Raw genomic sequence first — 27,657 nt, forward strand, 5'->3', positions numbered from 1 at the left:
AACTGTGCAAATATAGGGGTATCACACACTGCCAGTACTGCTAAGGTTATAAAAGGTACATTTCTCCTGAAACAGTCATAAAAATTTGAGGGGTTAACTGGGAACTAAGATACTGCTCAAATAAATAAAATTCACCCCAGCGCAGAAGACTTCACATGCAGGCCACCTTTGAGCCTTAAAAGGGATTTCGTTGATACACAGGCCAGGAACTGGCCGGCTTGACAGGGAAAGGGAAAGGTGCTTCACACGCATGGGGAAGCAGCAGCTTCCAACTGTCTCGTGGATCCAGTCCAAAGACAATACGCACAGCTTGTTGATTATGGCTGGCCTCATACCAGGCCTTTAATAGATGTGCTTTGGGAAGCTGAACACAGACGTGCCTATAGAGAGAACAAATCCTTCCTGAGTCCGTCATGGCATCTTCCCTCTGCAAATCTCATCTATCAACGCGGAGCAACGCAGGCTGCCAGGGTGATGCTTTGAATGAAGCCACAGCCATTCCTCCCCAGACAGAGATTTTCCCTGATATTCTGGAGGTGGTGATCTTTGCAGACTCCAAGTCGCTGATGGCATTGCTCTGTATTAAACCTCCCACAGCAGGCAGACGAATCAATAGAGATAAGCCACTCCAGAAAACAGCTCATGTATTTTTTTCACTTGCTGCAAAAGGACTTCTGTCATCTCATAGACCTTTCTAGATGGCAAAAAGCTTTTCACCTTTTCCCTAGCGCACCACGTGCCACATGCTGGCCAGAGTTTTACAGTTGTGTTGCTAGCAAGTTCAAGAAACAGATATTTTATTGACCGTTTTGTCCTGACACACAGTACTAACTCACCAATGCAGTTATCATTCAATTCAGGGCTTGTTATAACATCCCTTCAAAGTAAGAAAGCACATGCTTTTGCTGGCCTATGCCCAGATACATGCAAATTTATGCAAACACATGCAAATACACATCTGCTTTTTTTTTTTTGTCAGCGGATGTTGGCAGGATTGTAGATATGATGTAGTGAGAAGCACTAGCAGAACAGCAAAGAGGAGGGCTGAGAAAGTTGAGAAGATCTCTGCATTTCTTAAGAGCTTTTGTTCAAGTCTACTAAACAGTTGTTTAAACAGTCCAGGTCTGTGAGCCTGACAAGCGCTTTAGAAAACCCCATCCTATTGAGTTAGTCAGTAGGCGATCAAGGAAGTTACTGCAGTGATTTAAGACACCTGCCCTTCGTCTTATTGTTCAGTCCTGTTAGAAAAAATAACTTGTACGACATTGAGAAATCAGTGAACTATAATTCAGAATGTGTACTGAAGATGAGACACCCTCTATGAAAGGGTTGTCGAAACGCAGCTTTCACTCCCTTCAGGCATCTACCTTCAGTCCTATTGACCTGGCAGAGACACTGTTGCCAGCTGATTGCACAGCAATTCACAAATCATTTCACAGAAAGAATAAGAAGAATCTATTAAAATGCCCCCTTAGACAAGAATGGGAATAGGAGAGCACTCACCACATTGCACTCTGACCCTGCTGTGTACAGGCCCACAGGGCTCAAAGGTTTTCCACCCTGTCTGTGTCTCAAAACTATTGAAGACCCAAAGGAAACCTCTGTCTCCTACGCAGGCATTAGCTCACGTGAGGCTTCAGCTCCCCACTCTGAGGTGCTTCCAGAGCTATTTGCCATTAAAGCTGGAGACTTGGATTGGGTCAGATGTCTCAAAGAGGAATCCCTTCACTGGGAAGCACTCAGGAGCCACACGAACCTGCACTGTTGAGAACCTGCCCCATGTCCTTGCTCTTACAAGTGTCTGTTTCGTTTTCTTGGGGTTGGGTGAGAGACTGTGGCAATGGACAGCTGCTTCAGCTTTCTTCCACAAAGTGCTAAGAAACGGGGTCATAGCAGCTTGCGGGAACCCTCGCTTGGAGCTCCTGAGTTTGGATGTCCGTTCATTCAGGTGAAATACAGCCATGGATGACTCCTCAGGCTGACTTGACCTCTTCCATCCAGTCTTTTCCCTCCCCTCAGGTTCCTGCATTCCCAGACTAGCAGGAACAATGGAGGCAATTGCACATCACAAAGGCTTTGGCATTTCAGCAAGTACCTCTGTACAGGACCTAACAAGAGGCACAGTTCAAGCCTGTCTTAGAACAGTATTTCTCAACCTTTTATAGCCAAACTACCATCTTGCGTTCTGTCACCACCACGGGTTTCAGTTGCCACCAAATCAAAGGTTGGCTGTACTTTGAGCATTTGCTCTGCTTGCTTCCTTGCTTGCAAGCAATGCTTGAGGTTTATTAGCATTCACTGTTAACCAAATGAAGTTTTCAAGCATTTGAAAGGTCATCTTCTGATATCTTACGCGCTATTTTTGGTCCACAGGTTGAGAAACACTGTCATCCCACCCTGGTTTAAAGACCCTAAGAGCTGGGACATGTTGGTTAGCCATGCTCACAGTTTTTCTAAGAGGCCTTGTGCAATCCGCAAGCTGAAGTTAAAGCCATTCCAGAAATCGCAGGTAACCTAGGATCTGGCATTTCGACGACAGGAAATGAATGCAGACGCAACTTTCCCTTTCTTCAGCAAATGCCTAACCTGCCAAAAAATGTAGAAGTTCACAATGTACCGTCTGAACCTGTGCATGCAGACACCACACACATACATACACGCACCCCCCTGTACACATGTATATGTGTAACTAGATACATAAGCATATCAGAGACTACGATGAGCTCCAGGAGCCTTTTCATACCTGTAGGCATGAAACCTAATCATCCCTTGAGATTTGCTGCCATTATAAAAGAACTACCCATCAATACCTCCCCAGATGTATTCGGAGTACCAGCTAATGCCCGCTTTGTGCTCCCTGACTACAAATTTACTGAAGCGGGGAACCCCCAAGTCCGTACCACTGCAACGTCAGACCTGTGTCATATGACCTGTTGTCACTGTTCCCCTGGTAAGGACAGGCAGCTGTGGTGCGCACAGATGTGTTAGGAAGCAGCAGCAATGCGGATCATGTACCTGATCCCCAGCTTTTCCAGAAGGAGCCATGTGGATTGGCTGATCGTTGTCTAAGTTTCGGATGCTTGGGTCTGCCCCATGGTCAAGGAGCAACTGGATGATTTCTTTCTGGTTCTTGTCATGAGGCAATGCAGCTGCCATATGCAAAGCTGTGTTGCCATGTGCCTAATGCAGTGGAACAAAGAAGAAAAAGAAGAAGAAAAGACAAAAAAAAAAGATAAACCTCCTGATAAGCTGTGCCACCTATGCAGAATTTTCCTAGAAATGGACTTGTGAAACAAGAGCTGAAAAAGCCTCACACGATTGCTCACTGGGAGGGGAGGGAGTACCCCTGCCCCATTTCTCCCATGTATGGCTGCTCATGCAGGAGATTTATGGATTTAGATTTTTCTTTCTGACAGAGCACTACAAATTGGGGGGCTTTGATGGTTTGGGTACAGCTAAGAAATAGTCCTGTATCAGCAACATTCCTAATCGCTCTGCAAACCTCTGCTAAATCGTACCCTCATGTAAGCAGAGACCTGATGAGTTATTTGAAAAAGAGAAGGATAGAGGCCCTGTGACATCCATATTTATCCAGCAGAAACAACAGGAACTATTTCACTGGGAAACATTTCGGTCAGTCCGAGGGACACAAAACACATTATGCTGCGTCACCCGTTACACATGGGCTATGCAAGGACCAACAATAGCAGAACCATTTGTGCTCTTTGACTGCGCGAGTCCTTCCAGGTCACCAAAGTCATGGCATTAAAAAGAGGTGCTTTGAAAGGTACCAAGCTGTCCCAGCGGTCCAGCCAAGCCAGAGGTCCAGCAGCCCGTGTCCCTCAGTGACTTTGTGTACCATGGACCAAACAGGGCTGCAGGTGGCTTGGCTCTGCAGCAGACAAAATAAATCATGCTGGGCTCAAACCTTCTCCCGGTTCCTTCCCAGAGTGCTGAAGGTACCGCTTAGCTTTATTTTCATGGTGCTGTCATTAAGCAGAGTCCTGAAGTCAAGGGCCTACTTGAGCATGTATTGACTCCAGCCTTTTTCCGTAACAGGATTTGCACAGAAACAACAGACAAAAATTGTTGCGAAGCCACGGGGGGGCGCAGGACGGAGCATACTGCAATTTGTTGCAGAAAAACTCTGCTATCACCAGACCGTGCAGAAATCTGTGCCTCTGCCTAGTCAGGTATGACTGGTAACGGTTTTAAATGAGAAAAACCTAATAAGCAAATGTATAAGGCAAGGTATTTTTAGTCTACAAGAAGTATCATTTGGGCAGCTGTATATTTTTTCTCTCTGATACAATCATACACTTCTCATGAACTTGGAATGATTGGACACAAATTGTAACGTGTATTATTATTCCAATTGTTAAAAGGAATACATATGATTTTCAGGTCCTATTTACCAGTGAGACATAAGGGACATTGAAGCACAAAGCAAAACAGCAAAATCTTAACAACTATTCTCAGGCAAGACATGTTTTACAAGCCCTGAACAAGCAGATCCTTGTCAATTTTATCATTCCATAGAGTCAAGGGATAGTTACAAACTCTTTACAGGACTTCTCATTAAAATGGCAACATTTGCATTTGTTTGCTGCATCTTTGTGGCAGGAGCACCTGATAGCTTCCAAATCCAGGCACAGGGCTGAGAAAACAAAGCAGTCTGACAATGAGTGATCTTGAAGCCTCTCCATTGACTTTAATAGGGCTTATGCAAGACAATGGTCCAGAGCACCAATATGTAGGCTCTAGGAATCCTTCAGGTGAAAAATACCTCAAAGGCCTCAATGCTTTTCTCATTGTGGAATCCACAAAGAAGTGGAGTTGGAATGAGACAGCCACAGCAAGCAGTGGGTGAGCCACGGAAGCCAGAACATAGACTCCAGTGTCCCTGTTTTCTTGTCATCTTCATACTTGGAAGAGCTAAAAAGCCAGGATGGGTATCAGACAACCTTGCCATCATATTTCACGCTGTCCCAGACAGCTCACCAACAAGACTGAAGACTCCAAGTGATCCTATCACAGTAGGAAGCTCTCACAGGATTGTGATCAACAGACAACAGCAGACTCCCACAGACAAGCTAGCACCTGCCTAATGGGTCTTAAAGATACAGAAAGAATGTAGTGAAAGGGCAGCACAAGGCCCTTCGCTGTACGGAAAGACAGAAACTCAGTGTTATTACCCACATACACAAAGCAAAACATGTTTCCTCCTGTCCAACGGAAATCTGTAGAGGGTAAAAATGTGAAGCTGCCCAGTATCTGCTTCCCAAGCGAGCAACTGAGTTGACAGAAAACATTCAATTCCTTCCCGATGGGCACAAGCACGAGGATGCTCTAGTGAGTACAAGCAAGGCTGAGAGACTGAAAATCTTGAGATGAAAAGCCAATGCACTGACCCTCTCAAAACAGGGAGCCCTGTTCTTGTCCTCCCCTCCCTTTCCTGCTCAAGGGTACCCTTCTGCAGAAGCACCCAGAGTCACCCACTTAGTCCTGCTGAGATAGGGAAGCTAGCCAAGAGCCAAAGCTCTGGCTGATGGTGCGGAGCGATGTCTCAGCTAAGGCACAGGAATGTCAGGACTTTTGCTCAGGAGGATGGGTGAAGCTGATACATCTGCAAGATAGTGTCACTGCTTGGTATCTGCTCAGAGGTGAAGTATGGGGCGGCAAGGGGATGGGTGACACAAGAGCAGCACTGGGAAGGTTTCTAGCTTGCTTTATACAACCTAGGAAATTCTGCACCGAGGAACCGGTGCAAATAACATCTAAGGCAGAAAGAGTTGCCATCTCCCTTAATTGAAATGGAAGCTTTGTCCTTCCTATGGGTGGCACGTTTGACAGGAGAGATTACTTGATACGTGGCTGCCCTAAAATGCCATCTTTCAGTATAACGTTGGTGCCAACAGCAAACCATTGCATCATTGCGGAGGTCTTTTCTCAATCTTCAGCCTAATGTAATAAAGCTCATGTTCCTCCTCAAGTAACCGCTTCCCATGTCCTTCCTCTTCCCTGGTTATCTCAGTCTCTCAGCTCCTGCCTGCTGGGAGAGGGGCCTGTGTTTCACGTCACAACTCAGAGTTGAAGCCAGGCACTGTTTTCCGGGTGAAGTGTCTATTCATTGGAAAATGCATTTTCAGGTTAAAAAAAAGTAGTTCAGATTCACAAACTGTTGCTCTTTTCCCTCCAGAAAAAATATGCATGTGGGAAGAGAAAAACTGGTTTCTGGAGGACCCCACAGATCTTCTAATGCCTCTGTCTGCATGCAGCCTCCCACCACAGCACAGCGCTCACACTGCTCACGGCTTCTCCTCTGCCTGTGGATGTGCACACAAATCTTGTTCACACATGGCCAAACTCACCTTGTTATTGACAAAGTCCTTGGACTTGAAAGCATTCAGCTCCAAGAAGTACCTGAGCAGGGAGATGTTCCCATCTTGGACTGTATAATGAAGAACTGTCTTGTTGCTTTTCACATCCTATTTAAAAACAGAAACCCCAAACAAAATAAGAAACATTCTGCAGAACAAGCTGAAGACATTATATAAACCCATCGGAGAAAAGTCCAGGCCAGCTCTGCAGCTAATGTGGAGCACCTCTTCCCTTCGGTGGCCCACTTAACTGTCCAGTGTTTGTTGCAGGCTGCAAGAACGTAACTCCAAAAGGCAGCAGCTAACTCTGCAACCAGTCCCTTGACGGGGGAACAGGCTTTCTCCTTCTGTCAGTAATTCACTCCTTCTCCAACAGTCTGAGCACAGCGTAAGCATCAGGCAGCGCAAGGGAGAGTTCCCATACAAACAAACAGCATACGGGTAACCGAGCTGGTCCCTCACCCGGCTGTAGATGGAGGCTCCTGTCTGCACCAGGAGGTGGATACAGGACTCCAGCTCTTCGCTCTTGTGCTGAAGATCTTTCTGCTGCTCCTCCATCAACGTCTGGCAACCCTGGTCCCGGAGCAGGGCGTTGTGGGCCAGAACAGCACAGTGGAGTGGGGTATGGCCTGGAAAACCAAGGAAGGGAGGGAGATAACCCCAGTCCCAGCAAACATACTGATTACAGAGAGGAAGCGAGGGCTGGCGGGGAGAGAATATGCATCTCTGCACGTGCGTTGTTAAGGCACAAGCCCTCCTCTGGTTTCAGAGGTACCATATTGGCTGTACGGACACTTTACGGGGCGCTCCAGCATGCGCTTACCACCAATTGTGCACTGAATCACCACTGAATCATCAGCACTGTTGAATTCTGTGGCATTTGAGAGCACAGCAACGACTCTCCCCAGGCAGTTTCTGAGGCCTTTCTGGCCTCCTAGCACACCACCAAATACCATTGCGTCTCAGTCAATGAAATAGCCAGTACGGGGGTTTCATCTTTTTAATATCACTGTAAAATAGCTGTACAAAGGGTCTTACCTTCAAAATCCTTCATTTCTAAATCAAGAGGGAAACCTAGTGACAGTATAACCTAGAAGCAATAGAGAAATGGAAAATTTTAGTTCAGCAGAATGCTGTCCAAGCCAAAATGAGGCAAAACTAACAAAATTTAAAAACAAACAAACAATGAATTAGATAATTGTCATCGAACTACAGACTAAGCCCTTCTTTGACACGAGATTTCAGTGCTGTGAATCTATTTCCTAAGAGGAACATTCAGGGTTACACAGGAAAATCATGTTCCCTAGTTTCCTAAACCTCACCTACGCATAGCATCCTATTAGGTTCTCAGTTCAGAACCATAAAGTTAAGTCACTGCCCCCAGCTTAAGAGCGCTAGCCTCCTTTCACCCCGGACTAAGCAAAGGCACCAATGATACCAATTCATATTTATTCTGAGTTGTTGCTGGCAAGGATAAATGAAAATCTCTTCTTGACATGTACAGCCAAACTTTATTACCTAAAATTTTGCTGACACTGGAAATTCTCTGATGGGATTTATTTACTTTTTCGTTTTAATGTGCAGCAGATGCGCAGCAGCGTGACGGGTTAAAACCACAGCTTGTTGCGATGGCTGCAGCAATGAGGATGCAGAGCCTATAAATGCCATGAAACAATGGTCTGGAGATGAGCACTGCTTAGATTTATCAGAGAGTAAAAATTTTAAAACTCTTTAACTTAAGAAAATGATACATTTTATATGATGCAGCCAAGTAGCTCCTTGCCTATATTATTACAGATAATGCATTTTTTGCTCTTGATTGAATAAACTAAGTTGTTCACATTACAGCATCTTGGCTGAGAATTTTTGCATTGCAGTGACTCGTCCAGAACCTTGTAAAATTAGACAAGGCGCAGGACAGAATCCTTCTGCTGAAGGATTATCCAGAACGGTTAGGGCTTGTGCTCTCCTTTCAAAACAATTAAATAATACATCCAGATCAAATATTGACAGGTAGCTCTGAGCTGCTTGATGATTAGAGAGTAAATGTTTAACCCATTAGAAAAAAACCAATTAAAACAAACAAACAAACAAACTGTAAAGCATTTCATGGCTTTGACCCCACCAAGAGGCAAGCCTGTGTGCATTTTCCCTTGTTATGTCAAGGGAAAAAAAAGCAATCCCAAAACAAACACAAACCACCACAAGGCACTCTGGGAGGCTTTGTTGGAATCATCTGGATGTAAAACACTCTTCCCCACTGAATGAAACACCTGTTTTCCCAAGAATATGCAACGTTATACGTTAACTGCCTGCTCGTGACTTAACCCAGGGCACGTACAAGGCAGAGCTAACGGATACCGGAAAGGGACTGCCAGCGTGCCAGGTACCCCCTGACACAGCCCTCATCCTCAGGGGACCCTGTGCTCTGCCCTCAGGTAAACTCAGCTCTGCGTGAAGTGCAGAAATGAAGCTCTGCATTGAAGCTGCCCATACTTGGTCCTGTCATGAATCAAGGAAGGCAGTTTTATTAATTCCATTTCATGGCCAATAGTTAAGCATTTAAGAGACCTGTTCCAGTATGCTTATCTCTGCTATGTAATACCTTCCAAAAATTCCCACAGCGCCTTTTCTAATGTGATAATTTGCTCTTCAATGCTGCTAGATTCTGGCTAGCACACAACTTAGATGTAGACCCTGTCTCCAGAAAGATCTGTGAAGCAATAGAGAAGTGAAGATCTGGTCATGTAAGTCATGAAACTCTAGTAGATGCTGGCCATACGGGAGTGTCTAGTTTCTCTCATGCCCTGGAAAATCTTCCTCGATGGATCTTGGTTTTGCATAAAGTGACAAATGTGTCTCATTTTGTAGTTTGTGCCTGCGCTGGCTCTGCCTGCAGGGTCACATCTGCTCTCTCTTTGGCTGGCTTGAGTCTGGACTAATTTGTTGCTCCCATCTGGATGACGCTGACATCAGGGAGGGGGTTTCTCCCTCTCCTCACACCACACAGCTGCCTGCAGCCTCTGGGGAAGCCCCTCCAATGCAGGCATCAGTACAACACTTGGGGCTCGAGCCAGAGCAAGCCCACTCTGCCTGGCCTGCCATCAGCAGATTTAGAACGATGATCTGCAGAAAGGATTTCTTTTCCCCCAGATACGCTAAAGTCATTTCCTCTGTAACAGGAGGTTGACGTTAGCTGCAAGTATAGTCCTAAAACGGGAGTTACCCGGGAAGTCGGTTACTAACGCAATGGAAAAGGAGCCTTTGGTCAGTCTTCATTGCTTACTGACATCTTGCCTTCTGAGACAGGTATTTAAAGCCACCGATATTGAGACTTTATTGTAGGCTTATACTGTTAGCAATTAAAACCATAAAAGCTTTTCCTACCTGAAGAACTTGGGCATACCCATATGTTGCAGCAAGATGTAAGGCTGACTGCCCTTTGTTGTCTACAGCATTGACATCTGCTCCTGTCTGGATCAAATCATAGACAATAGCTGGCTGCCTGGCAGTGACGGCCACCAGCAGAGGAGTCTGAAAATAGCAGCACAGCAGAAAAAATGTGAGAGTCTAGAAAGCAAATGCTATCATAAAACAAGGAACAGGGAAAGGCAGTTTGGGCTGAATGGTATCTAGAATGCCAAGGATTGTGGCGCATAAGCCTAAGACAGCTCACAGGCAGATTTTGAATCCCGCGTATTAGGACCCGTGGTATCATGGGGCAGGGGGAGAGCATTTCCCAGCTCCTGCTGAACTCCCTCTAGTGTTCTTTGGCCCTAATTTGGATGACAACCTAAGTTCAGCATTTTTGAAACACTGTTTATGTCAGGTGCAGCACTCCTAGCATAAACCTGTTGTTCATAAAACAATTCGTCAGAAACTACTGCCAACATACACATATTTTCCTGGACCAGCGTGGTCTTAGATCGCTCTATGAACCATGGTCTGAAAAGAGAAAAAGCTCCTTCTCATTCTACCTAATTTCAGGATCCTGCTAGATGCACTTAAGCAAGACATATCAATGCCCAAGTCTTCCTTTGCAGCAACAGAGAGAGAGTGCGCTGGATTTTTCAGGGCATCAGTTGCTCTCAGTCATGCAAAGCCCATGCCCATCCCAAACACCACTGTTTGCAGAAGAAAGCGGTCAGTATTACCTTTCCTCTGTGTTCCTTGGCATCAAGTCTTCGCAGCAATTTCATGCGCTCTGCAGCTGCCAATGTATACGCCCTCATACCTTTAGCTGCATAAATATGTAGAATTCTAAGACAAGTAAATAAAGACACTGATCACTTCTTCGCCATCAACCACCCTGGGAGCAAACAGTTTTACAGGGCAGCGTAGCCACTTTGGGAGTTTTATACCCAGTGTTCCACAAAACCATGCCATAAGCCCCAAAGGGCTTGACCTTGAAAGCACCCACTCCCACAGAACGGGCTTCCTACCTCAAAATAACTGCAGCTTTCAAGAGCCCTCGGCACTCCTGAGCTTTGACATGCTGTCTCCTTTCCACTTCAGCACTTTCTTTCAGGTGAGATTTGCCCTTGTGCTGGGAGGTATCTAAGTCCTCCACAAAGCCTAGTGCTGGGGCCCAGTGTACCATAATGGACGTGTGTGTCGCTTGCTGGGGTGATGTGGCCTTGTACGCATTGGGGATATCACACCATCTGCAGTTACAAACAGCCTCTTCTAAATGGTGTCTTTGTAAACAGCCTGTTAAGCTCTACTTGTTTATCAAAACTACTGGTGAGAGGGACCAAGTCCTTATCTCGTGCATACGACAAAGAGCTATCAGATCCCGTAGCAGTTATGGGCCTGCTGGTGACATGGCCTTTAGTGACAGGGAAAACACTTCCCTCCTTCACTGTGGTTGCCTGGCTCTGTGGCTGGAGCTGGAGAGAATTACACAGAGCTGGAAAGAATTACTACACAGAGCTACTCGCCACTTCCATTCCCCCAGGTCCTGTTCGCAAGGGTGCTGGGCATGCACAGGTAGCTTTGCACTTCCCTTTTGCACAGGAGGAGACCATCCCACAGGCAGCCATACCAGCCCCCGAGTTTGTTCTGCTCCAGACAGCAACATTTGATAGTTTTTAGCCAGAAGGTGGTAGGCAGTCCTCTCTTTCCTCAGATAATTTTGTACCCCAGAGCCACCCCTTGCAATTCCAGGAAGTAGAAATGCAACTTCATGGCTAGTCTGATTTTCAGTCAGGCTCAGCATTAGCTGTGGCTGCACACCCGCACATCCCCAGGGATGCCAACAGAGGATAATAGTGATTGAACTAACGTCTGAACTGCAGGAGTGCTTCTGTGAGTAAGGACTTCTCGAGTAAACAGTGCCTCCAGGCCATATTTGGATCATGGAATTCCACCTTAGTCTGCCTTAACGTGCAAATTTAGCAGAAAGTCTAACAGCTAATCTGTGGTTCTAGCCTGTACGTACATTAATGAACTAATTGATTGCTAAACCGATGCTGGGTTACCCTTTTGGATAGGAAATAAAACACTCTAGGCGTAGTAAAGTTACTGTAGATCTTTATTGAAAAAGATTTTGTCTTTTTCTAACCAGAACAACCCAGAAAGAAATTCTGAAACAGTTCATCATTGTTTTATATCCACACACAGAATTTACATACATTGGAGTAAAAGAAATTTAAAAGCAGCCTTAGCAACCACAGGCTTGAGTCACAACTGCATTATCCCAGTTTTACCTACTGAATGTCTCTGTACTTATAAAACTGGAGTAAGCAGTGGTGAACTAAGCACCTTCTAATTAATTTCTTTGCTGGGTTTTTCTGCAAATGTAAGCCACTAATTTCAATGTACCTGAGCTACTGCTATTTTCAAACAACATCCATAATCTATTGCTTATGTCTTCCAGATTTGTCAATATTAAATAACAAAATATACTTTGAAAGTCCTGAAGACTTTTGACATGAGCTTGCAAACCTCATTCAGGCATAAACTGTAAGGTCACTTGAAATATTGCCTGGGTGGCAACTAGAGCGCTGGACACCAGGTAATAAACAGTGCAATAAATTATTTTGCAAATTAGTCTTGCAAATAATAAAATCACTTAAGGATCCTGGGCTTTAGAAAGCAGAAAAACCCAGAGAAATTGTGTTCACCAGCCAAGAGTCCCTTGTTTATTAAGGAAACAACAAACAGAATTAGAAGGGGATATATCTTCTGCAAATGTATTTGCCTGTGGCACGGCAATCCTGAACAACAACAATAATATTTACAGTTGCACCTGAGGAAAAAGTAAAGCTACTCATTCTCCAAGCAAAAAAATCAGAAAGCTATAAAGAAAACGTGTGCACCTGTGGGCCTGGGAGGCTACAGCACAGAGAAACTTTCCACAGCAGTAAGGCACAAGAGAGGTCACTAAGGTTCCCTGGCTCAGCATGACATCACCGACTTCACATTCAAGCGCTACAGAACAAACAAAAGTATTGCTGGCTAACAGTAACACCATGAATTCCTTGTTAGACTGAAGTCCAGATTTTGGAACACCCTGTCTTCTCAGAGATCTCCTGATAGGGAGCCATGTCTTGCAATCCTGACTCAGGCAAAACTCCTAGTGACTTCAGTGGGACCAGGATCTGTCCATTGGTAGAACACGCAGGATTACCAGCCAGCCACTAAATCAGCCCCCCATCTCGAAGGTGGGTATTTTAGAGTCCAAACACATTCTGCAGCTGAAAGACTATGACTCCAAACCACTGTCCCACACCTACATGGCTATCTCCCAGCGGCAGACAAAGCGAGACCTTCAAGTTACACCTTTGTGTGAACTCAAACATTTCATCTAGGCCATTTTGTGTTGCTCTGTAAATAGGGATGTCTAACTGCGCTGGCGTCTAGTTCAGCTGTATTGATTTTTTTGTCTTCAGACCAATGCACCTACCTGCGCCAGCAGAACAAAAGTACACTTTACATTTTCCTATTTTCCAAAGGGGTGGCTCAATTCGGGAAAGAAAAAGGACAATTTAGGCCCCAAAAATGTTTTCTAGTGGCCTAGATCAGGCTCCATGGACAGGATAAAGACACACACACAAGGCATTGACATTGAACTCTGGAAAACAGTCCTATTGAACTAGGTCTTGCCAATGTTTAGAGGGAAGTGTACCCTTACCAAATGCTACAGCTGGCCACGGCTACACTGTAGTACATTGATTTGAGACCATGCCCCGTGTCTGAGGAAAGTCACCTCGTGCTGCTGCTGAGCACAAGAACTATGCGGTATCAAAAGCCTGCCTGGGAGCGGCAGCAGGAACCGTAACAGCAGAGAAGTCTTGTGCTGGGCCCCAGGACAAAGCAAGTTTCACACAACACATAAGTCATGGTGTGCTAGAGGTGGACACCAAAATCACAAGTCAAGTCCTCACCCCGCCCCCCAGCCTGCTTTTCCTCTGTACTCAAAACTCATTGTGGTGCCAAGTGGAGTATTGAGTAGGTGAGAATCAGGCCCCAGATGTGCAACTTAAAGCCCTTCAACAGAGAGAGCATGGTTTAAAACATACGTATCATTGTCTTCATCTTCTAGAAGAAGCTTCTCGATGGGCAGCGTGCCGATGACTCGTCTGGCATCCTCCAGCTCCTGTGGGGCTGGTTCAGGAATGGAGATCGGCAAGGGCACAAACTGCGGCCCGGGAAGCGTGGAAGAAGCTGGCTGGTACTGCAGAGTGGAGGCTGGCAGCGCAGAGAGGGGCTGTGCCCATGGGAAGTACGTGAGGGGTGGCTGCTGGTCTGTCACCTCGAGCTGAGGCACTACGGCGGGGGTGGTGCTTCGGGGCTGTTAAAATAGAAGGGAAATAAAACAAAATAAAACAATTGGCCAGGTGGGGTGGGGGAAGGACACAAAACAACAGACTAAGGATGCTCAGTCTCGCTTTTAACATCCCTTTTCCTGTCTCTCTGGGTAAAGCGTTATGCTGAGTGTGATAGTTTTCCCACGCTGGCTCCCATGAGAGTGGTGGCTGTGGGTGTCCCAGGTGTTTGCTGACATGAGCGCGAGCTACTGGCAAGTTCCCTCCAGCTTTCTGTTCCCACTCCCACCCTCACTGTAAGCCCATGAGACAGTTACACCCTGTGCTGAAAACTGCGCTCTTTGACAGTCTCTCTTGCAAGATAAATGCAAGAACTTTGCTGCCGCAAGGCTGAAGGCAGCTTATTCTGGCCTCTGCGACAGTCCATCCTGAGCAGCCCGTCAGCCAACGCAGAGCCATGTTTGAAACAATCGCCCTTCCTCGCCAGCGAAGGCCGCAGGCAGGGGCCTTTGCTGATTTGGGGCGTCACTTTCAGCAGCTGAACTGCAATATTAAGAGGAAAATCAGCTGCTTAAGTTCAACTGAAACAGAATTCTCTGCCTTTCTCCTCTAGGGAAGAGCAAAGCATCTTGGGTCAGCCAAACAGATTTTGTCGAGCTTGAAACCAAGTGTTCTGCTACGTTTACGTGCTATTTTGGCCTTGCTCTTTCATCGACTACAAATTTTTGTCCTGCTCAAACCACGCTAACATCCAGCACAGTGCAGACAGGGCCAGTGCTAGAACAACTATGTGTCATAGCTGCAGACAGACACAACATTATGGTAAGTAAATTATCCTAATTACACCCAGCACTCTCCATGGCTCTGGCTGGAAGGTGGGGAAATTGCTGTCATTCATACTTGGGTATTTTTGACTCACTGCAAAATTGGTGATCAGCGGTTGAGAAGCATAAGTCAGAACAGATGAAGGTCCAACCAGTGTGTAACTGGGACACATCGGCTGAACGTACATATCTGCTGTGTACGGACAGCTGACCGCTTCGTGGGACACATAATCAGGGTAAGTGGTCCACTGAGTTAAAGGCTGTAAGGATGTGGGAGAGGGCTGGGAGATCCAGCCAGAACAGAGTGCTCCTTCATCTGTGACAGGCAATGCAGAGGCAGCAACGTCCATATCAATGCAAGGCTGGCCTAAAAAACATGAGAGGATTAAAGCCCAGTTCAGCATAGCCTTCCCTGCAGCAGGGCTGACAAACACTTAGAAAGTCAGGGAAACATTACCCATTGGTGAATAGGAAGGAAGAGGCTGATGGGGCAAAACAACCTAGAGGAGAGAAGAAAAACATCCAGAGATTAAGACCATGAGCATTAAATTCAATCCCCTCTGAGAAGCACTGAGGGACAGACCATATTGGCTATTATCAACTGATTATCAGCTCCTACTTCAGTGTCGGTGCCTGAACGTTCCCACCTGCCTCTACAGAAGGGCCAGGAGAACCGAGCCTGTTCAGCCCGTACAGATAATCCCAGCCCTGTTCACAGGCCTAGCCAAAGTCCACAAGTCCCTCCAGTTCAAGGGGGCCTTAAACAGTATTTAAACCTTGTGTTGCAGAGGGGATTCCTCTTCAGAGAGGAGCCAGTCCATCTGCTTCCTCCTGGGAGGACAGCAAGAGGTAGGGTGAAACTAAGAAGCACATAGCCAAAGATGGCTCCGGCTGCTCTCCTTTTGTGCTCGTAAACAAGCTGCTTCACTTCCAAGCCGCTTTCCGTTCCTAGGAATTAGATCCTGCCAAGTGCAAAGCACTTTTGCCCTTCCATTAAGTCGATGGTGATTGAAGGTGCTCAGCACCCCAAAGGCACTCCACCTAAAGTAAAGATATATTTAATGATATCTCCAGGTAACGTGAGGCAGCATTGCCTTCAAAATGCTTTAGAGATGCAAAGATTTCTTTCATTGCCAAAGTATTGCCAGCGGGTGCCAGGGCTGGTCAATCATTTAGCTATTGGGGAAGAATTTTCCGCCTGTGTTTGTTTTTTCTCCTACCGTTGTAGCTGCCGTTGCACTGGCATTATGAACATTTCCCCGTTTCCTTTTCAATAGCTCCTTCACTGGCTCTTTGACGCGGACACCTTGATAGGGGCGAGGCTGTGGCTGCTGTTCTGGAGCAGAAGCTGAGAAAAAAAAAAAAAATAAACGCAGGTGACATTTATTTTCTTTTCCTGCTATTTGCCAGAGCTAAAATCCCCATGGCAGCCTGCTTGTCTGCAGGCTGTACTAGTCAACGTGGCTGGAGTCCACACTCAAACATACTCTTCCTTAGCTAATGATGTCTTTTGGCCCATACGTGACATCAGATGGCATAGGCCTTCTCTCTACCTTTGCTGCGTGGATGCTGCGATCACGCAGATGGATCATGAGGACAACCTAACCTGAAATAAGTATGCTTGCAATTCCCTCCAGCTGAGAAACTCAGCCCCCCCCCCCCCGCTTTTTATTTTTTTTTTGGCAAAAGAGCATTCGTACATAATTCACGGCACGAGAGCCTGCCCAGGCCTCGCAGCCCGGGTGGTCTGGAAGTCAGAGCTGGTGGTTTCCCTGCCACGCTGGCAGGTGCTTTTATAGTCGGCGGGAGCTGTGCCCCGTCGGGCACGGGGCGTAACGAACAGGTTCTGTTGAATCAATAGGCACATCGCTCTGAGCATTTATGAAAGCCAGGGAGGATGTAGGAGGAGGAAAAGGGGTCGCTGCTGTTACACAGAGGATAATACTCCATTCCTAAAAGCAATGGCTATCAACAGACCTCCCCTTCCATTTGGGGATATATTTTATACATGTGTGAAATGAGACTAGTAGTGGTGAGCCACACACTCTGAAGGGAGATGAAAAAGGGCATCCTTCTTCAAAACTTACCAACTAGGTAGACAAAAATCAAAACCAGAGAAAAGCAACAAACAGATGCTGGGTTTTCTCAAACTGTCTCTAGACTAAACCTTTCATTCTGCTGTCTTCAATGAGGTTCCAGTGTGTTAATTTTGATGTTCTATCTTTTTTTTTTTCCTTCTTAATCCCTGAGCCTGAAATTCTGTTTTCTTTAGGCTTCTGACAAAAATTGTGTGCGTATTTCTTTCCTCCTGACTTCACTTGTGTGTACCTGCTTTATGCTGCGTCAGTGCCACCGATCTGCAGTGCAGTGATTTACACCCACTTGAAGAACAAATCAGACTGAGTATATGCAACAGACATATAATACAGTTTGGTTAGTGGATATCTAGCCTATGACATAACATAATCGCTGGCCAGGTAGATACATAAAGTAGAGATTAGATATTCAGGAGAAATATTTTATATTCTGTACTTAGACACAAGCTATAAACTCAACCCAAAGTAGAATAGCACCCTCATTTGGAAAGCCATTTAACTCATCACCAGTTTGACATGCATACCTCACAGCTTTTGAGAACAGGCAGGGATACCTAAGTGCCATCCTGGAGCAGAGTCGTGTTTCTGTTCCAAACAGAGCTTTGCTCATAGCCTGGCCAGGAGGCTTATCACTTGGGGAGCTGGGATGTGACACAGCTTTGCACACAGTTGTCTTGGCAACACATCTCAGATGTTATGCCCATAAACTCTGATCCAACTTGAAAAGTAAAGCTTACAGCCAGCTGAACAGGCCTATCAAAAAGTCTTGCAACAAGTGGAAGTAGAGGAAGCACAGTTCTTCATAAACCGATATTATCAACCCATATTTTACATGAAGTATTTGGAGGCAATTCGTAGCAGAAGGAAACCATAAGATATCAAAGCTCATAGAGGCCTGATATTTGTAAAGCCACTGATGGGCAGGTAGCCACTGCTGCTCTTTTTACTGCACTTTGATTTGTAAATATGCTAATTGATAAGTTTCCATTTCTAAAGATCGCAACTGGCCTTTGCTTTTATGAAGTCCAGGTGGATATCCAGCTCAAATCGTAAACTTGAAATATTCTTCCACCCAGGAAACATCTATTCAGATTTATATTCTGTGCTTCACATCACCGAAGAAGATGAATCATTTTACTTCTGATCATCTCTCCCAGTTACATGCAATTATGTGCAAAGTGAGATGTTTCTGTTACACCTTACTGGGGAGAGAAAAACTGAGTCTAAACACAGACACTGTAAGTCAACTTCAAAAATTTTTTTAACAGAATAAACATTTCTGCTTTAATTTCTTTTTTAAAAAATGAACTACTTATTTCCCTTCAACTTTGCTCTACCATTAACTCTTTCTGACTCACTACATACCATTTAATCATGAAACCTCGATCGGCCATTATAAATATTTTTGGTACCAGATAGCACTACATTTATGCATTGAACTGTTGTCTTTTTTTATCTTTATGCATACTGGGAAAATACTTCTCTTTGCAATAGTAGCTGAAGAAAAAAAATGATTTTTCAACCTTTTCCTGATCTACCATTGCTTTCTGTGGACATTCTTTGCGGGACTTTAAAGCGGGTTACTTGCATTCCCATGAATCCTCTGGCTTTGGAAATGCAGTTAACAAAGAGAATTAAGGTCACTTTAATTCTGCATACAAGCATCTGCAAGGGCTTTTAATATAGTTCACATTTTGCTCGTTAAATTTCATTGGTATTAATTTATCTGAGTGCAAAAAATCGTGCTAAAAAGTGCTGTGGTATGAGCTGTACTGAGAGCTCTGAAAAGGAGCTAAATACTAGACAGGAGGTCTGAAATAAAGACCATCACAAAGGTGCTTTCTTGGTCTTATAAGCAATTTATTTACATTTAGAAATTATTTATTTATACTTTACTGAAGAGTTCTCCAGAGTCAGACATTGCTGCTGTTGTTTATGTTGCGTGAAAACACCAACTCCAGCAAAGCAAATAGCTCTGCTACAGATTGCATGAGCGGCCGAACTGTACCTCTTGGGTAGGGTCTTATCCCTGAGTCATCACACTGATTTTAAAGGGCCTCCTTGCAGAATTAGGGTGGGGGAAGGATGGCAGTTTCTGGCTCCAGGTTTGGGGGATGGGAAAGAAGAAATTTACTGTAAAAGCTGACAAATATACCTATTCAAAGTTTCCGGTGTAAGCAGAGTAACCAAAAAAGAAAAAAGGGAAAAAAAACCCCAAAAAGAATAAAAAAACACCAAAGTCTGCAGAACGTATTTCGGTTCCCCCAAGCTGACCTCCAGAAATAAAAATAATGTTAGCACAGCTGCTTTTCCACTGTTGAAGTGTGTACAAGGTCTGAGCATTACAGACAAACCACAGCAAAATGACTTTTGTCTTCAGTGTACAATTCCTCATAAAGCAAAAGAAATACGATAAATTTAAAGATAAAAGCATTCTGAGAAATAACGACAATTAAAATATCCATGTAAAGGGAGTACTTGGATTTAGCAGTCTCCAACTCCTTATACCAAGGAGGTACACCAAGGTCTGCAGGCCCAGATTCCATTCAAACAAATAAAAGGAATAGCAGAACATGTGCTCAAGTGCCCACTGTGTTCTGGCTTGGCTTATACAGTTCAAGGACCACAGAACAGCCATACGTTGTTCCTTAATAGGCACTGGATCTCGATTTGCAACTGCTCTCTGAAGTTGGAGCAGTACAAAGCATCAGAAGTCAAGAAAGAAGGAATCTAATCCAACCAGTAGGAAACTTTGCAATAGTTTCTACAGGTAAATATATTTTAGCTCATTGCAATGCTTTTGTCAGGCTGCCTTACAAATCCACGGTGTGTGTATATGCTCAGGCTCCTTTCATCAATGTTATCACTTACTGTATTTGTTGAATGTTGGCAAAAGCCTAGCACAAACCTTGAAGACTTTTGAGTAATCTTTCAAAGTGGCTGGATAACACAACTAATGAAAAATCATAGGTACCAAACGCAGCAGTCCCACTAGCTCTAGGTATCAAGTGACAACAGAAGAAAGCCCATAATGATGTTTGATTCCAGACCACTCTGCCACTCAGGCTGAACATGTTCAGACTGCATAGACAAGGTCGAAGGCTGCCAATTTCAGTGGACTCTGGACGAAGAGAGAGAACCCCACTAGTGATGTTGTTAAGGTCAATACACTCATCTCTCTACATTGATTATGCCCCTGCCAATTGGTTTGCACCTAGGAAAAAAGATATAATTTTTGCTGCTGAGCGCGAGTCCAAGTTGTGCCGAACACAGCAGGCATAGCCAATGGGCATCTTGCCGTTTGCTTTCGGGGAGCGGCTCCAACCCCAGCTCACAGGCCGAAAAGAGCTTCAGGAACATGCTTCACAAGACCCCTTGCCCAAGATGAGCAAAAAGTTGAGCAGACTAATGTGTTGGGCAATAACCCTATAAACCCTGTCCTTCAGTTGCTTGTGCTTTGGAGACCTGAGAGACATCCACAGCATCTAGTGCAACAGTCAACGGCATCCCATTTTTGTACGGTGTTTGCCATCCCCAGAGTTTTGTCCGTACAGTACCTATATGCAGATGCAGTCTTTTAAAAGACATCTGCTTCTTACTAACGTCCATGAAATGCTGATGTGAGTAAAAGATCAGACAGGGAAAGCATACCAAGACATTGCCAAACAATTAAATCAAGCAACTTCAAAATGCATCTTCCTCTACATTTTTATTTAACCATTGCTGAAATTTGAAGGAAGATAATGGCAAAACAGCTGTTGGAAGACTGCAAGTATTGAAGCGTGACAAGTTTCAGATCACTAAACTTCTTATTAGCACCACTAGCCTTCACACACATGTGAGCTGCAGATCAGTTTAAACTTCCATCCTTTCAAACAAGTCAGAATGATTTCCCATCAGGCCAATTTTCAGTTTGAAATACACTGCTAATCTTTAAGAACAAATGACACACTTGTCACTGTTTCAGAAGATTTACTGTTTCTTTGCTCACACACTGGCATGTGATAAGCTTATCAATTGATCAGCGTTAACAGTGTAAATATTTGTCTCTTCTTTCACCTCCAGCATAATAAAAAATTGAAAAGAAACACAATAGAAAACGTTTTCTTATTTGTAGTAACACCAAAAAAGCAAACAGTAACTCTTGAATAACAAAAAAAATTTAGATTTCAATTAACAAATAATGAGTTTCTGGATTGGATATTGAAGACCAAATTACATTAGGCAGCTGCTGACATTTTTATTGTACACAGGGAACTTTGGCTAATAAAAAGAAAAAGAGTTGCTTATCTTTGTATACGCTATTTGGATGCTAAGACTCCAATCACAATCTTTTTACAATAAGACACCAATGCCCATTTATCAAGGGACTATTTCGTCATGGTTATCTGCATTTTACATTGACTTCAGATATGGAACCCTACAAAATTCTTTCTTTAAAGTATTAAAGCTAGTAATATTATTTTGGGTCTGTTGCTGCTTTGGAAATGAATCGTGTGATCAGAGCTGACATCAGAACTGAAATGGCTGCTTTTATGACATCGATAATGTTCCACAGTACATCGCTGTGAAAAGCACTTTGACAAAATGCAGCTCTGAACAGCTAGGCAGGCAATCCTTTGGATGAGAATTATTTAATCAGCTCCGCTTACATTTACAGCCAGGCTACCTAACCATTCATAGTAGGGGATCGGCAAGGAGAGGCAAGGAAATCAAAGCCCAGTTCTTAGCTCTGCCGGGATCCCTGTCCAAAGTTGAGGGAAGGGTCACCCAACTGGTGGATCTGCACAGTTACTCAGCTGCCCAAGGATAAGTGCTTTAACAGAACCGCCAAAAGCACTTTTCAGTGGGTTTAGAAATCCTTGCAAAGGAGGATCTGCAGTTCTTAGGCAGTTGATTCCCTTTGAAAACTCAGAACTTTACAAATCTATACAACCAGGAGAAAAGCAGTCCTTATTCCTTTCGGCTTTCTTGTGTTTCTACTGCTCTTACAACAACAACCTGCCAGTCCCCACAGGGGTATTTAGGTGGTGCTGGAAAGGTAATCCAACTGCAGCCCATCTCGTGGGTGCTTTGACTCTAATCACACCACCAGTACCCATTTACGCGAGGCAGTAAATAGTGTAATACGTGTTCAGGTCTCTGTGCTCCCTCAACCATAGCCATCCAGCTGGGAGTCAAAGTACAGTGCAGAATGAGAGTTCCCCAGCCACGACCAGAGAAGCTGAGCCTTGTCCTTATTTACTGGCTAATTACACAGTTTTCCTCAATATGTTACTAAGAGTGAACCAAGACAGCGATCTTTCTTTGTCTCTGATTTGTGGCAAGTCCAGGGCAGGGAAGCAAAGCACTGAAATTCATTTAACTGTCCAAAATCCCAGACAGTAACACGACAGGGAGTCACTCAGGAGAAAGGTTGTTCATTTCAACTTCATCCCCAGCCTTCAGCATCCTCCAGGGTGTGTCCCCTTTTGAACTGATCCGATCAAAGTGAAACACTCTGAAGTGCCCCATCTGCAACTCGTGCCCTTGGAAACAAAAGTCAGTTATTTCTACCAAGATCCATCTTAGCAAGTTGCATTGGTGGTAACAGGCTCGAGTGGCTAGTAAGTACCGGGTCCTTGGTACCTGGCCTAAACTGCCTACTACAGACCTGACTAATCCATTCTCTGGCTGGCCCTGAGAATGAAAAACCTGCCATGCGGTGCTCCGACACAGAATCACCTGTACAGCATTGCCAAATGAATAATGAAACAACACAGAAAACATTTATCTGTATTTCATTTGGCTATTGCTTGCTTCATTATCTTGTCAGTAGCCTTGCCATTTGAAATGACATGTCTCAGGCCCCCAGGTTTGCACGTCAAGGTCCGTCTGAAGGGCTGAATGTGCAGCTCATTTTGTGCATCTGACACATCCCAAATCTCCTTTGAAGCGTTACCATTACTTTTTGTAGACAGCTCTGACAAGGGAAACTGGAGTGGTTTCTTTTCTATACTGTTCGTTGCACTATGGGTCGGTATTTCAATAAAGATTTAGTTAAACGCAAACACTAAGAAAACATCTGGGCAGAGAATCTGCTCTACAATAAAGAACTCGGAGCATGAGCAAAAGAGCTGAGTGATGGTTCATTGCTCAGCATAAGGAAATGGACTTGGGAGGGTTCTGAGCATAATTAAATCAATAGACTAAATATTTCACTTGCTTACCAACAACTCAGTACAGGATTTGACTAAGTCTCTTTCTGCTCTCTTACTTAGCACTGTAACTACCAAAGTCAGTGAAACGTACTCGTTTGACAGTCGTTTATTTCAGAATTCTACCCAGTGTCTTTATTTTCAGGCATTTATCTGCACTTGGAAGATTGACAAGAATCAAATTAGCCTTGGATTCTAGCAGATCCATGTGCCCTCGTACCCTGCCCGCACCATCCTTGGGGGCACAGTATGCTTTTGACAACTGTCCTTTTTAAAAGACGTCTCCTTCACACCTCCGGATGATCTAAATGAGTGGAAGTTAGGAGAGCGCTGGGCAGAACCTACATTCTGTTCCAACACAAGGAAAGTGTTGCCGATTGGCAAACAAAATGTTAACTTTGTATTTTTCCACCTAGATAGAAAAAAAAATCAAGGGGAGATCTGAAGACACTTGGGAAACAATATGAAAGGCTGGCTAGTAATCCCTGCCGAAGAAAGGAAAAGAAAGGAAAAGAAAGGAAAAGAAAGGAAAAGAAAGGAAAAGAAAGGAAAAGAAAGGAAAAGAAAGGAAAAGAAAGGAAAAGAAAGGAAAAGAAAGGAAAAGAAAGGAAAAGAAAGGAAAAGAAAAAAGGAAAGAAAGAGCTTCCAAGTGCCAAATAGGAGTTGGATTCACTGGCCATGTAGCAGTCAGGGCTGCTGAAAATTACCTGTTTCAGAACAAGAGAACCCCTATTACAAAGGGGAAGCTGAGGTAGACAGAAAGTGTCTTAACCATAAGTCTCACCCGCACATCCTAATTCCTCCCAGCCCATAATACTCTTTCCATTTTAGTAATGCAAGCTTTCCATTTAATTGCTTATGTGGTCATTCGTAGAGCCTGACACCTGCTTTGTAAAGCATGGATGGGCTCAACTTTCATACTATCCATCTTTCCCAGTGGGGTTTTACCAAAATTAAAACTCACAAGGTGCAGCACATTGCAGTTTCACCTCTCAGTCTCATTATCTGATACTTTCAGAAAAGCTGCATAGAGCCCCACATCTGTTGTGGGCAGAAAAGGCTTTATGCACTTAAAAAGTATGTGGGAAGAGATTTTCAAAGGTGCGAATTCCCATATCTCAGTTGCATGGGAATCCAAGCAATCGGTGGAACAGCTGAATAGCTGAATGTCTGCCTTACATGCGGAAGTCCCGGGGGACTGCAACAGGAGTTGAATGTCCAAAGCATTTTGACCTAGCCTTAAGCATCACCTAAATGTGAAACTCTTGTAGAACTTCAACCTGCTTGCATACCCTCTCACAACAGAAACCATTTGTGCGAAAGGTACGTTCATTTTGTTTTCAAAATACAACATGATAAAGACAGGCAAGAGGAAAGGGGCTGGTGCTACCCACTAGAGATTTCCCATCCCTGAAGGGCTGCTGGGCTGCAGAGTGGGCCCGCTTCCATTCAGCAGAATCCTGCCGAAAGCCGGGAAGCCCCGACTAGTCACTTCACTTCTACCGTGGGAGGGGATGCTTTCAGGCTGAGACACTCTCTGGGGTTTTGCTGAGCGGAAGCTCTGGGCCCCACTCCTGCAAAGAAATGCACTGTGCCGTGACCCTGAGGGAACGATTTCCAGTGCGCAGGGCCAGCCATGCGAGACTCCCTGGAGGGCAAGAGCCTCTGACCATAGCAGGTGAGGGCAAGGTCTGTTAGTTCGCCTTCTGTTCCTGCAGGGCTTTCTACAGAAGGGTCCCCTGAAGAAGCACGGAACTGCCCTTCAGAAGGTGCCCAGGAGAAATGCCCTCTGGTGAGGTCACACCTATTTAAATGAGTTCTTGTGTCACACTCCGGCTTTCAGTTTGGGAGAGTTTTTTGTTCTTTGGCTTTTTTTTTGTTGTATTCTCTTTTTACATCTGGCGAAAACGTATGGAAATGGTACCATTCCTTTTAAAACCTTCTATTTTGCTAAAACCCAATTTTAATCCAAATCGACGTGTCCTGATGGAAGAGGTTGCCAGGACTTCTAAGTAGCGTCCTCTCACACGAGTACAGATAGAAAAAAAATTTCTGCCTCTGCCTTTGCTTTCAAGCTGACACTGCGTTTGACCAGAATTGCAAATGCAGCTCCAGCCAGGGAACCAACTTGGTACCAGTAAGACAGGAATGCCTGAGCATCCACTATGCCTTTGCTTCCTCCAGCGACGTAATGGTACATAACCTACTCATATCCCCATGTTCCCTAGTCATTCTGCTGTTTAAGCATGTAAAGTTGGACTTAATACTTGTCTTGTTCTTTAATCCAGTCTCCTCCAGAAACCAGGTCCGTACTATGACATTTGCAAAGAGGCCTTGGGAAATCCAATGACTGACTCCAGTTGACTGGCACTTGAGTTTGTGCCTCCGTTTGTCCTCCTTCTGGCCCAGATATTGCAGCACCCCTGCTGTCTCTGACAGATCCCAAGCGGGATAAAGGTCTCTTTTACACGTGCCCCAGTACATGGTCATATGCCTCTCTAGGCTGGTCACTCCACAATACGGCAGCTTAGACCACAGGGAAGTAATTTACCTGCAGAGTGAGAAACGCCAAACCCTGACTCCCGTGCCTGGGAGCGCGTGGCTAGGTGTCATTCGCCTGCCTGGCTGGCTGCAGGTGTGCAAAACAGCACAGTTGCTCTTGCCAGGATTACAGCCATCTGTTTCTACACCGAGCATGGGATGCTTTGTCCCATACTCGGGCAAAAGCTTCACCCACTCCTCAGAAGCTCCCCGCAGACTCGCTGCCTGTCTGTCCAGGATGCCCTTTTGCCAGAATACCGAACTCATTGTAGTTGTACTGAAACTCTCTGCACGGCTGAGGAAAGCTTCTCCTATTTCCTAGGTAGGGAGCAGAGCAGAGTAGGGCTTCTGTGCTCTCACATTAGCCTAGGGCTTGTGCAAGCACACGCCAAGTTCCCTGGTCATCCATACTACCTCTGCATCGATTTATACTTTAGAGCAAAGCCAATGGCTTGCATGTGGGCACTGGGACATCCATGTGCTCACAGGTGGTTTGAACCAGATGGTGCAGGAAACTCGAGGCCACAGCTGGTGGCCTATAACAGGAAATATAGGTGCACGAGAGACACCAAATGGAGACTCACAGAGCTACTGAGGGGTCTAACTTCCACTGAAGCCTTTGGGACTTGGCGCCTGAATACCTGTACTGATCTGAGCAATCTACCTACAGTTGCACAAGGGGTCTCCAGCAGAGCAGGCAATTGCACCCAAGCTGCCTGCATCCCAGTCATCAGAATACTCTTCCTGTCTACCTTCAAAGCCAAGGCACATAATTCATTACTCTAATGGTGTAGAAAAGAAGCAGGGTTAATAAGGTAACAGTTCCACGTTGGAAAAAGGAACCCTAACCATGCAGTGACACAGCAAAGACAGCAAACGCCAACAGTGAGCACAGACTCAGCCAGGCAGCCACCTACAGAAATTTCCCCTCAGCCCCTTCCGTGTCTTAGCAAACATAATGCCAGGCTGCTCTAGCAACCAGCCCAGGAGCCAGAGAGAAGTCTGACCACTCCACTGGCTGCTTCATCTGACCAGCGTGAGAAGGACTGCCTCAGCAACAGAAGTCAATTCAAGGCAGTTACTAGGTCTCATGCAGGCTTTCAAAACAGCCAGGAAGCATTGCTCTATTAGGGGATTCAAGTCTCGAGCAGCTCAGGGGGCAGGGAGGGACAAGCAGGTATTGGCCAGAAGTTGCCTTGTCTAGAAACTATCAACAGGAACATCAAGATACAGGTTTTGATTTCTTCTCATGCAGGCTTGCAATTCCTGCTTACCTTTGAAAGCACTGCACACGTCAAAGAAAAAGTGTAAAGGAAAAATACCAATTCAGTTACCAATTCCGTTCTACCTAAAACGTTGGGTTGTTAGTATTGCTTTGTCATTGCAGAAAACACCCCCCCAAACAAACCATTAATGGACTTTTGAGATTGAAGACTAGATTCAAGATTTGGATCTAATCATCTTGCGAAACGGTCCACATGATATACCTAATGATTCTGAAAACTGCACAAGATGAAGGAGGAAACAAGGTGTGTTGCCATAGCGCTCGCTCTTGCTGCTTAATATTTGTCAGAAAAATTGAAACGCTATTGAATAAGCAGTCAGAGCTTCTTGCTACAGGATCTTACAGTCTATGGTATAATTTCACAAATACACATTTGAGCTTCCAAAGTGTTCAACTGAAAAAAGCATGAGAAATGTGTAACAGAGAAAACAGACTTAACTGCTAATAAGCGCAGAAAGGCGTACGCGTAGAAAACCAACCTCTGAACAACTGACAAGCCATTGTATACAGAAGATTCATGTTAGCTCCATATCAGATAAGTCACTGGCAAAGGTTTAAGAAATTA

At 44.9% G+C, this 27,657-nt stretch overlaps 2 protein-coding genes across 4 annotated transcripts in view; both read right to left on the reverse strand.

The window, feature by feature from the left end:
• On the reverse strand, positions 1 to 13,970 carry LOC129196211 (NF-kappa-B inhibitor delta-like). Of its 2 annotated transcripts, none has more exons than XM_054803300.1 (6): positions 13,904 to 13,970; positions 7,419 to 7,470; positions 6,843 to 7,009; positions 6,372 to 6,488; positions 3,016 to 3,180; positions 1 to 2,586 (listed from the first exon to the last, which is right to left on the reverse strand). In XM_054803300.1, the coding sequence occupies exons 2-6, from the start codon at positions 7,432 to 7,434 to the stop codon at positions 2,515 to 2,517; spliced, it is 537 nt and encodes a 178-aa protein (XP_054659275.1). In that variant the 5' UTR covers positions 7,435 to 7,470; positions 13,904 to 13,970; the 3' UTR covers positions 1 to 2,514. The 2 variants fall into 2 exon arrangements, with proteins under 2 accessions (XP_054659275.1, XP_054659274.1); XM_054803299.1 differs by lacking the exon at positions 13,904 to 13,970 and adding an exon at positions 9,768 to 9,992.
• The window catches only part of POU2AF1 (POU class 2 homeobox associating factor 1), a 23,907-nt gene continuing 8,145 nt past the window's right edge, over positions 11,896 to 27,657 (reverse strand). For both annotated transcript variants that reach the window (XM_054803297.1, XM_054803298.1), the window contains exons 2-5: positions 16,194 to 16,321; positions 15,431 to 15,473; positions 15,069 to 15,340; positions 11,896 to 14,175 (exon numbers count right to left, since the gene is read on the reverse strand). In XM_054803297.1, coding sequence (XP_054659272.1) covers positions 13,864 to 14,175; positions 15,069 to 15,340; positions 15,431 to 15,473; positions 16,194 to 16,321 — 755 coding nt within the window. In that variant the 3' untranslated portion in view covers positions 11,896 to 13,863. The remainder of the gene's footprint in view (positions 14,176 to 15,068; positions 15,341 to 15,430; positions 15,474 to 16,193; positions 16,322 to 27,657) is intronic.

This window comes from Grus americana, chromosome 24 (genome assembly GCF_028858705.1).
Source record: "Grus americana isolate bGruAme1 chromosome 24, bGruAme1.mat, whole genome shotgun sequence".
NCBI lineage: Eukaryota > Metazoa > Chordata > Aves > Gruiformes > Gruidae > Grus > Grus americana.

Bases quoted from the DNA above. Each gene is read 5' to 3' on its own strand.
- LOC129196211 (XM_054803300.1), bottom strand. The intron at 3,181-6,371 runs GTGAGTTTGGCC...CCACTGCATTAG, and splicing joins AGGACTTTGTCAATAACAAG to GCACATGGCAACACAGCTTT. The intron at 2,587-3,015 runs GTACATGATCCG...ATTTTTTGGCAG, and splicing joins CTGGAAAAGCTGGGGATCAG to GTTAGGCATTTGCTGAAGAA.